This window comes from Cebidichthys violaceus, unplaced genomic scaffold, assembly GCF_023349555.1.
Source record: "Cebidichthys violaceus isolate CVI_PGR_0920_01 unplaced genomic scaffold, fCebVio1.0.p SCAF_19, whole genome shotgun sequence".
Taxonomy (NCBI): Eukaryota; Metazoa; Chordata; class Actinopteri; order Perciformes; family Stichaeidae; genus Cebidichthys; species Cebidichthys violaceus.
This window is the reverse complement of record NW_027176361.1, coordinates 8,169,242-8,180,095: the sequence shown is the minus strand read 5'-3', so window position 1 is coordinate 8,180,095 and position 10,854 is coordinate 8,169,242. Positions and strand designations below refer to the sequence as shown.

The 10,854-nt window shown below is 41.8% G+C and overlaps 1 protein-coding gene across 1 annotated transcript; it reads right to left on the bottom strand.

Annotated features, from left to right (window-relative positions):
- Positions 1-316: 316 nt before the first annotated feature.
- LOC137874644 (DNA damage-inducible transcript 4-like protein) lies at positions 317-2,725 on the bottom strand. The gene is made up of 3 exons (XM_068713500.1): positions 2,610-2,725; positions 2,315-2,465; positions 317-1,742 (listed from the first exon to the last, which is right to left on the bottom strand). Exons 2-3 carry the CDS (start codon positions 2,403-2,405, stop codon positions 1,252-1,254), a joined length of 582 nt encoding a protein of 193 aa, XP_068569601.1. The 5' UTR covers positions 2,406-2,465; positions 2,610-2,725; the 3' UTR covers positions 317-1,251.
- Between the last annotated feature and the right edge of the window lie 8,129 nt (positions 2,726-10,854).

Below are 10,854 nucleotides of genomic sequence, written 5' to 3'. Positions count from 1 at the left end.
CCAAAGTGTGTTAGTTTCTATGAATTAGTTAAGCCAACAAACACTGTGCCTATAAAGCTGTACTACAGTGACTGTTGATGGCTTCCATGATGTCAAGCTGAAAATTCTTTTGTCATACTAGCCATGAGGACGCATGACAAACGCATTCTTTTACAGATCCATTTGTCCCGGTTTAGAAAGCCTGCATTGTACCACTGTTGCCTGCCCACTCCTGGCTTGGTCACGGCTCCAGAATACACACAGTAAGGTTCTGTGACTGAACAAACAAAACCAGTCAGACTTTGAACAAATTGCACTCAAGTCTTCAAATGTAAAATACGGTTATGGTTTTTTATTGTCTAATAGACAAGATATAGTTTCCTTCAACAGGAAGTTCAAATGGTATTTAAAAAAAACAAACACTCAAATTATAAGCATCTCCGGTAATGTCTTTGCACGTCCGAGTCAACAAGTTCCATGAAATCAAATAAGCCTTTACATTTGTGTGAACCATCTTTTAATATTCTATAAAGGCTCTCCATTGAAAGTAAGTCTGGGGGGAGGGGGTATAAAAATAAAAATACAATAAAACGTTTACATTCATACACACAGTGAAAAGAAAAAGAACATTTCTATGACATTTAAGGCATCCACATTCCCCTACAGTGTGAGGAGCATACACCATGACAGCAGCAAATACAGCATTACACAACAAGCTACATATGGCCCCCCAAAAGACTAGATTTCAGTCTCTTATTCAAGCCCAGGTGCGTTTCCTGCTGCTGAACACATTCAATGCATCTGGAAAAGCACAGACGCATCGACAAAGTGGCTAGTGTCGTTAACTAAAGTGTACCCACAGTATGTCCCTCTCAAACACGTCGATGTGCACATGGTTTTACATTCATCTACAAAATGTACAATTTAAAATTGTGTGTGAGCAACAAACGCTCTGGTTAGAAAACCAAAAACCATCCAGAATATTACAATTGTGCCGATATAAAATAAAAATGGACTTCTAAACACTGAAGCCAGACCCAGAACTAGCAGGCAGTATATGCATATACGTTTTTTAACTTTACATCCCAAGTTCCCAACTGAACTGACTGGCTACTTGTAGTTAATCTGACAAATATGTATTGTACAAAAAAAACAAAAAAAAAAAACACACTGTAGAAAATATGACACCACCAGAGTGTCATTTACATTTGGGCAGAGGTGTGTTGACCCACAGGAAACCCGATCTCCCTCTCTCCTCCCCCCTCCCATAGTTCAGCACTCCTCTACCACGGTACCAGCCGAGGAGGAGTACAGTTTTTTCTTGACCAGCCGGAAACCCGGACTCAGTTTGAGTGCGTGCCTGAAAGTCGGGGCAAAGCACGTCCCCATAATCAGGAAGTCCCGTAGGCTGGGCCAGGCGGTGCCGTCCTGCTTGAACACAAGAGTCAGCTCAAACGTGGGCACCACTGTGGCATCGTACACGATGCGCTCCAGCCGCTTGCAGCCCTTGTCCAGCTCCAGGTCCACGTAGAGGACACAGCCGCGCAGGCCGCAGGGCTCGCAGGACGCCAGGCGCAGGACCTCGCGGGCTATCCTCCGCGTGAGCTTCTCCGGTACCAGCACAGAGGAGCAGTGGAGCGTCGTCTTCTTGGCCCGAGACAGGCAGTTTTCAAACATCTTGGCCAGCTGCTGACAGCTCCGGTCTTCAGTGACATCTGCATTCCTCTGGGGTTCAGCCAAGCAGTGGTCCCAGAAATCCAGCTCTGGGAAAACAATGCAAGCTTAACACTTGGGGACTAATGAATCATTTAAACATACTAAGAGCCGGTCAATAAAAGACGTTCATGATGCCAACATGCATAAATCACAAAAGGTTTTTATTTAAAATCCTAAACTACAAAATAATAAGTAATGGGGGGGATGAGGGATGTGATCTGCTTTTACGTTCCCTCTGGTTGCAGTGTGTGGATTATGAGTCAACACATGAGGAAAAAGAAGGATATACATCACAGAGGGAGTGCTAAACAGTCTAAAACCTGAAGACATGAATCCAACCAATCCCAATACGAGTTTTACAACACAATAAATCAGCTTCGGACAGAAAGAAATGCGTTTAGACTGGCTATTACATCAGGTTGCTGTTGTTAAGACTGGCTGAAGGGATGACTTCATCCTCTGTTGACTTCCCTCCCTCCCCCCCTCCCCTCCCCTCCCCTCCACTGCTGCAGCCATGCACCACGCAGGGATAAACAAGCACACAACTGGAAGTATCCAGCAACTAGCAGGCTATCTATGCAGACTAAAACAAAAACACGGAACAAGCTCGTGCACCTACCTTTCTCAATGCAAGCCTGGTCATATCTTCGGTCGACCAGTTCGGAAATGCATTCGCTGCTTTTGGTCTTTAATGTGCTTGTGGCGACCATGCTGACAGTCTTGGCGTCTCCAGCAGCGGGCTGTTGTCCTGTGGTTTGAGCAAACGCAGCCTGCAAAGCGACGTGAAGGAGCAGCGTCAGTGCGACAGTCGAAGCAGCTTGTTTTTTTTAAACTTCATTAATAAGATGTGAACATAGCCACTAAGAAGGCAACATGACCGCCCCCCACGAAACAAACATGACTGAATGACTTACCTTAAATATTATTTAGTGCAACAAATAATTTAGTTTAAACGCTTTCTCATAGATAAATTCATACACTGTTTTCCTCCCACACTGACACACACACACTCACACTCAGACACACAAACACTGCAGCTGAAAAAAGTTCTGAGGAATATTTATACCTTGCTCAACTCAGCTGACCCGAGGGTTTGACCAATCAGAGCACGCCTCTCGACGTGAAACCCAACCCGTCCCTGATTGGCTGTGAAAGAGGTCTTGAAATAAATAATTGACCAATACTTTGGGAGGATATTTGTGTTGCTACTTGGACGAGGTAACCTTATGATGAAGTTTGGTCAGTGAAGTTTTGTATTTGCTTTGAAATCCGGATTTTTCTGGGGTTAATCTGCCTCAACCCTGCTTTTTATTTCCAAACAGCTGTTCGGAAGGATTTGTAATACTGACAGATGAAAGTGACCGGAACTAAACTAAGAATGGCAAACACACAGTTTATACTTCATACTGAAATACAGAATGACAACCAATCTCTTTATGAAGTCTTTGTGTTAGTATTCCTTGTCAATATTCAACATGGTGCATTTAGCCACAAGTGACATCACCTTAGATACTTTATCTCAGCCACAATGAACCTAGATGTCTTTTGGGATTTTGTGGAACGATGGCCAAAGAAACATTTGAATCTAGTGATGTTGGTTTTAGTCAAGTTTGGAAGTACAACCATGCAGTAATAATACAGATGCACAAACAGGAGCTCATATTCTTTGAACACAAGATTAATAAAATAGTGGTGTTGTCAAATTTTTCTTTTTAATCTTTGTTAAAAAGATGATGAGTTATTTTTTACTACCAAGTATTGTCGTAGATACTTATTGGGTTTTATCATAGACAGAACAATAATCTACAGCATTTTTTAACTGCGTTTTCAGTAACAAATACGGTTATTAAAATACGGTTCTGGTGTTGAAATAAGAAGCCGAAGCATAAACATGGAGTTTGACGTCAAGCTTAGAAACCCTCACTCTCCAATCCAAAAGGGGCCGGCAGCAAGCTGAAGCATTATTAGCGGTTGCCATGTGAAAAACTACCCCAAAAGTAGAGAAGCCCGGAGACTGAAATCTATACTTTGCTTTCACATCAGACAGGCATGTAATTATGTGCAAAATAAGGGAAAAAAAAATGTTTCCCAAATGAATGTCTGAAAACAAATCAGGACAGATATGTAGTCTGTTTTACGGAGGAAGCAGCTGCTTGACCAGCTTCATTTACATCTTACTGTATTTGTATGTGTGTGCGTTGGTACATTTGGCAGGTAAACACTGAGCACAGTTGTTCACCTCGTCAGCAGATTATCCCTCATCACACACTGTCTCAACAGAAGTTTTTCTCCCAGTAACTGGATCTGCCCCTCTCACCCCCAGCAGCTCTGCTGGCCAAAGGGTAATGGAATCCAGTGGATGAGAGAGAGAGAGAGAGAGAGAGAGAGAGAGAGAGAGAGAGAGAGAGAGAGAGAGAGAGAGAGAGCTTTCCTCCAGTCACATGGGGGAGAACTAGATATGCTTCAGAAACAAAAGTCACATGCTTTAGCTAGTGTTACTGCCTTTGTGGATGCAGGCATATACTGTGTAAAGAGCTGGTTGAGCAAGGCTTTTGTTTAAGTTATGTGCAAAAGGCTTTGATATTAGTTTGACACATTTTATATTGGAGTGGGAATCTGAGCAATGTATTTCTTTATCTTAACAGTTTATTTGGGACAAAGGTTTAAATATGAAATGTGAAAAAGTCCGTTGAGTATTAGTATTAGTGCAAAATGTTGTTATTAAACTGTGTTGAAATATGTGTTAATACTGAAATAGTGAAACACTGAAAGAATCAATAAAACAATATCGGTTACTTGATTATGCAAGAAAGAACTTGCTTCTGAATCAGGCGTTGAGACCAAAGTTCAAGAGTGCACAGCATCAGCTCTCAGCATCACATGGTTTTAATGAGGTTTTGACCTAAATTCATGTTGAATGTACAAGGTCACTACAGTTGCTGAGAGCGCTATCATTCGGACCCAGTAGCCCACATTTTGCGCTGTACCATAACAAGCAGAAACAGACTTGTTAACTGTTTAAGATAACATGTGAGGTCAGTGAACCCAAAATAATATCAGATTAAATATTTTACATATCCTGTAAAATCCAGAATCTTGAAAGTGAGCTTCACTGAAACATTTAAGAAGAGGAAAAGACTTCAGACTGAAACCTGTCTCTATAGTGTTCAACACTTATCTGCAGATGCTCTCATAACTTGCAACAATGTGGGTTAACTGGGTGAAAATATAGTCCTGCATTAATTACAGCAAGGTCTGCAGCAGATGCATATCAATTATATATAAAGCAGTAAATTCAGGGCAATGAAATGTTCATATTAAGAGCAACTTTACTCCCCGATGTTAAGAAGTGAAAGATTGCAGCAGATTCACGCAATGGAAAATCATTTGGGAGCAGGTCAACATGATATCTCGAGACAAACAAAGCCATAAGTGTGCAGAACGAGAAAGTATATAGTTCAGATAGAACGCAGCTCAGTGAAGTGTGAGGTCCCACATTTGTGACTGATTGAAAGCCAGGATGATCTCTGAACTCTGCACCTAAAAGCTCAGGAGACCTGCGGCGGTAACAGCAACTGTCAGCTCTCTGGAAGATCAATCCATTTGTTGTTGCCACTGCTTAAGATGTTTCCAATTCCTCTGTATTACATTCTGCCTCTATTCTAACTTTGCTTTTTCGACGTGCAGCCCCATCTGCTCCAGTCACACTGGCAAAGAACGTGTGGCCTCAGTTGGATTTCAATTGTTAATAAAAGTGCAATAAATCGTTGACATGGCAATAAAATATAGTGTAAGAGAGCAAAGACCAGGTCACACGAGGTAGCGTGAAGCACCTCTGCTTTTGACCTTCACTCTCGCGCTGGTAAGGCGAGTCAAACGAAATCTGCTTGTGAATTCCTTCCACGTGCCAACTCCTGTTTCCCCTGTTGAGGCAGAAGATAAAAGGTGTTGTGTTTCAGGTTACGAATCCATCCATGAACCTTCTGTCATCCCCCGTCAAGAGTGCCCGGTATGCCAGGCTGACACCACTCCCTGCTCAGTGAAACGTGCTCCTCACTGCGTCCTCCTCCCTGCCCCATGAAATTTAACAACAGGGGGCCTTTTTGCCTAGTTGCACTTCTCAACCACAGGAGATAGCTGGTTGCATGTGCAGGAGTATTCTCTGTGCACATCAGAGCTGACATGTGAGAAGAAGTAGGTTTTCCACGTGAAAGCAGTTGAGAACATGTAATATGATATGTTTTTCTTTGTTAGAGCTAGCGAACAGGATATTCAGTTATTCGTCATTTTTCATTATGCAAGTTAAATTGTGTAAAGGAGCATCTACTGTTACTTGATTGTGCATAGATGTCCTCAAAACCCCAACAAAACCCCTGCTAGTGTTAACAGTTTGCTTTAACAGTTGGTGTAATGATATCTTGGAATCATTTGACTTAGACATTCCTACATGTCACTACTAGCTGAGAAAGCAGTTCAGTTTTTGGCACAAATGAGCAGCATGAGGCAATAGAATAAACCCAATGCCACCTGAAGCCAATAGATATTTTCTCTGCTTTTTACATGTTTGTCTAATTTAGGGCATACACTTAAAAAAACAACAAGGAATATTTATCAGCAACACCAAAATATGAGCTTTTATTTGGTCCTATTGTTGTGTCACTTCTGAATATAAAGATAATCTGAGGATAATGCAGAGAAACACTCTTAATGTTCTCATTTGTAATGTTCGCCGTGCTGCAAGTATTACAGATCAAGAGATTGAATATGTGGAAATTAGTTCTCCAGAGCATATAGTTGGAAATCAATAAGACTGCTGCCTCACAAAGGCAATATCCAGCAATGAAGGCACTCGATTGGAATGATTTCAAACATTGATTTTTCACTGTCAGACACTTTAGAGATCCACTTTAAGATTGAAAGAGAAAATGAAGATGTTATCGGGCCTAAAGAGGGCGGCTGACCTGGCGTGATATCCTGAATGTAACTCAGTCCATGCCACAGCTGGCATTATAGTTGTGTGTGGTTTGGTGTGTGTGTGTGAGAATGTGTGTGTGTGTGTGTGTGTGTGTGTGTGTATGGTGGGCCTTCTGCCCATCTCCTCACTGTCTCTTTGAGGGAAATGTGCCCACAGTCGAAGCCGTTGCCCAGTCTCATCTTACAAAGGCCACAGACAGAGCCGGCGCTTATAACCCTGGTGTGAATCCAATTAATAATGGAGGTCATGACTACAAAAGTCGTTTGAATTTATAGGCTACTATGACATTTAATTAGTTCCATGAAAATCACAACGTAAAGAGCTTGGTTATGAGCGTGTCCGTGCTGCACTCTATGAGCGCCCTGTGGTATGAAGATCAAGCAGAGTGTGACTTTTACACCGGTTGCCTATGTCTCACTTCTCTGTCAACAGCCTCATGAAACCTCTCAGCAATAAACACCAGTTTATAAACTGGGGCAGAACCGCAGTTGCTTTCTTTGTGTTGTGTTGACCGTCTGCTCCCTCTAGTGGCAAATCACTGAACTGACTCTGTTGGTGGTTGAGTATAGTACATTCAACCTCATTTACAAGCAGAACAGATAACGTCATGTCAGATGTCTAATCTGGCAGAATTACTGAATTCAATAAATTCCCATAAGAAAAGCTACTAATTATTTTGGAAATATAAATGGCTGAAAAGGACTTCTGATGATTTTAAAGAGCAATGTCAATTGTTTAAGCGTGAAGCAACGCTTTCAAAAGTCAAAGAACCATCTCAAGTCATTTAATATACTATATTAAACCAAACCATTTAACAAATAACCCAAAGTAAGTTCAACAGTTGATTTAAAGAACTGAATTTGCATAACCCAACTGTTTCCTTGTGATTTATTGAGAAAAATTGAGGTTGACAGCAACAAAATCCAGCCATAAAGCAGTTACAGTGTCTTTAAATACAACCCCCCTGCATCTGCTTCACTTATTTCTTGTGCTTGAATATTTACTGGGGTGAAAAAATAATAGTCTTAAAACCACCATTACTGCAAATTCTCAGCATGCACACAAAATGGATGGTAGATGTACAGCACTGACTTGCAGGGAAAGGTTGTTGGCTTAAAACATGTTTGCAGTGGAGAAGCATGGTAGAATATTTAACAACTTATTAAGAAATACCTCACTGAGACACAAGAAAAGTAAAAATGAACACACCTCAAAAGAGCCAGTTCCAATGCCATCCTTTGGGGAAATTAAATGACACACATAAAAAACAACCCCAACCCCAAAAACATCACAATCCGCACAACAGTTCAAGGCACATACATGATGAAACAACACAACCGAAAGACAATTATAAAACTATGATTCATTACATGAAACAGGTGATGGATCTGAGGTCAGTGCACTGTGCAGAAGATGTGTTTTGTGGTCCATCATGTACACAGAAATAAGTTGTATTTAGGTTTGTCTTTGTCAACAGAATACTGAAATAAAGGGTTCTGATTAAGTTCATTTACTCAATTCCACAGGCAATGATTAATCTGCTTAAAGTCTTTCGTCTACACTTTCAATTCAAAGATTCCGTGGGAACATTAAATTCACTTACTCTGAGATGTATTATCACAGTCACAAACAGAACTGCTCTCAACACACAGAATCATGCATGCTTTTCTGCTTCCCAAAACGTTTCACAAAAATTCACAAAATCAAACATCTAAACGGTTCCTCCAGACCATCAGTGCGTGGGCGACAGGTGTGACTCATCAACTGGCCGATCTTGATGTTGCTGCCCTTCTTTTTTGTTCTTCTTTTTTTTTTTTTTTATCTCGCAGAAGCTGAAACACACATAACAACAGAGGAAAGTGATAAAATCACACAAGAATAAAACCACATCTGTGTGATCAAAAAGTGAGAGCTTCATCCAACCTGAAAAACAATAACAAATAAAGCTCTTGTGTTTTGAGAAGATCATTTGTGCCTTTTAGTCAAGGCAACACAAGACGGCAGTGCTGCACTGCCTACAGTACAGGACATTATGTCACCAGGGTTAGGAAGTGGTGTAGAAGAATAAAACGAGTTTCAATAGCATTTAAGAGTACAAATGGTAGTAAACATTATGCTTGATTGGTATTGTGATGAAGAGGGGATCCTTGCAAAATGTTCTCCAATATACATTCTGTGAGAGGTCCCAGGCCTACAAAAGGTTTGAGAACCCCTGCATCAAAGATCTAATGTGTAGGATTTGGCGGCATCTAGCGGTGAGGTTGCAGATTGCAACCAACTGAAACTTCTCCCGTGTGCCAAGCTTTTAGGAGAACTACGGAGGCTGATGCAAAAATGTGAAAAACAGGAATGGCCCTGTTTAGGACCTGTTTTCGGTTTGTCCAGTCTGGGCTGTGAGGAGGACCCGCTCCAACATACAAGAAAGAAAACTAATATTATATTCCACCTCTGCCAATAAATCCCCCTAAATGCAACACACTGACCCTTAAAGTCAGTAAAAAACAGGTTTTGTTAATGAGCTTCGAGCGTGGGATTAAAAGGTTTTGTGTGCAATATGTTGCAGTCAGATAAGAATTTACAACGCTACAATCCAAAGACGTAGCAACATAAACACGTTCTTCCTCAGCGAAAATTCCTAAAGCATGACTCCGTTTCCCCTCTGAAGCTCGCGGCCAAGTCATGTTGGGCGGATTGTACTAGGGAAGGAAGGTAGGACATTCACTGCCTATAATTCATTTTTTTTTTCTTCATGGGTGGGGTGAAGGGGTACTGAGTCTGTGTACAAGCAACACATGACACACGCGCCCCCGTGGATGTGCACGTGCATTCACCCCCACCAACAAACATGCACACGCCTGTTAGTATCTGGGCCGCACTGACATTTACTGAGCGCACAATAGCTCCTGTCCAAAATAATCTGTGTTTATGTTAGGAAGTCCCTATCTTTCTAGCCCTGCTGCTTATTCGAGGGGGGGGGGGGTTCGCCGCAAAATCACAGGAAACACCTTCTGTTGCCCAGCAAAGCCCCAAAAGCCCATACAGTACAATGAGATATTAAAAGCCTGTAACTTCCCTGGAATCACTGCGAGTGCGTGTCTGGAGAAACAGCTCTACCAAGGGATGGAAGAATGAACAAACAGAACGAACGTGCCAGCGACTCTCGCAGGAAACAGACAGAAGGAAGCTCACCGTTTTCTTCTCCGCCCGATGACTTCACCCCGAGGAGCATGACACCATCTTTGGTGCTCTCGGGTCTGCTCTGGAAAGATGCGCTGCAGAGAGTTTGAGAGAGAGAGAGAGAGAGAGAGAGAGAGAGAGAGAGAGAGAGAGAGAGAGAGAGAGAGAGAGAGAGAGAGAGAGAGAAAGGGATGGATGATTAAGGGGTTTGCACGCTTTTTAAATACAATCCATTAAGACAAAAGCTCAAACTTACTTCTCAGTTCCGTTATCAATGGTTTCTGTCGAAGGGAGGACAAGAGACAACTCATTCAATGTCAAAAATACACATCTTCTCATTTCAAAATCAAACTATAGTCCACCTCAGAGTTGACAGTATAGATGCTCTGTTGTGGTACATGGGAGTACATTGTGCAGCCTATTTTTACACGTACCCGAGTGATCGTGGATCTTCTTGCATTTGAACTTGAGGACAATGGCGGCGGCAGCTCCAACCAGGAGGACGGGCAGCATAATCCACCACAGCCTTTTGTCTGAGGGGGACATTTTGACAGACGATGATCTCCATGAATCTAGTCTGACTTGCCTCAGAAAGATTAACGTCCAACCAAATGACGGCAGACTGGTGATGTAGCAGCTACAGCACCTCAAAGGTAACCTTAAATGCCCATCGCACAATCAAGTCAAATGACTTTAAAACCTCCACATTGGAGTGCCAAAGCCATCCCTATATGAAAAGTGGTCAATAGCGTGCTTTGTTAGCCTTGTCTGTCTTTAAATCACCAAGAAGTGTTTGTGGGGCACTACTCACGAGTTAAGCAGAGTAAAGTTTACCTGATTTGGACGGTACTTTTTCATTGCCAGTATGAGAACCTTTCAAAACAGTGTTTTATGATTAAAAAAGGTTATGATTTCATTTAATCATGACTTCATATGCAGAATAAACAAAAAATGAATTGACTTACCTGTACCTTTCTCTAGTTCCTTTTTATTCGGATGTTGTGGCG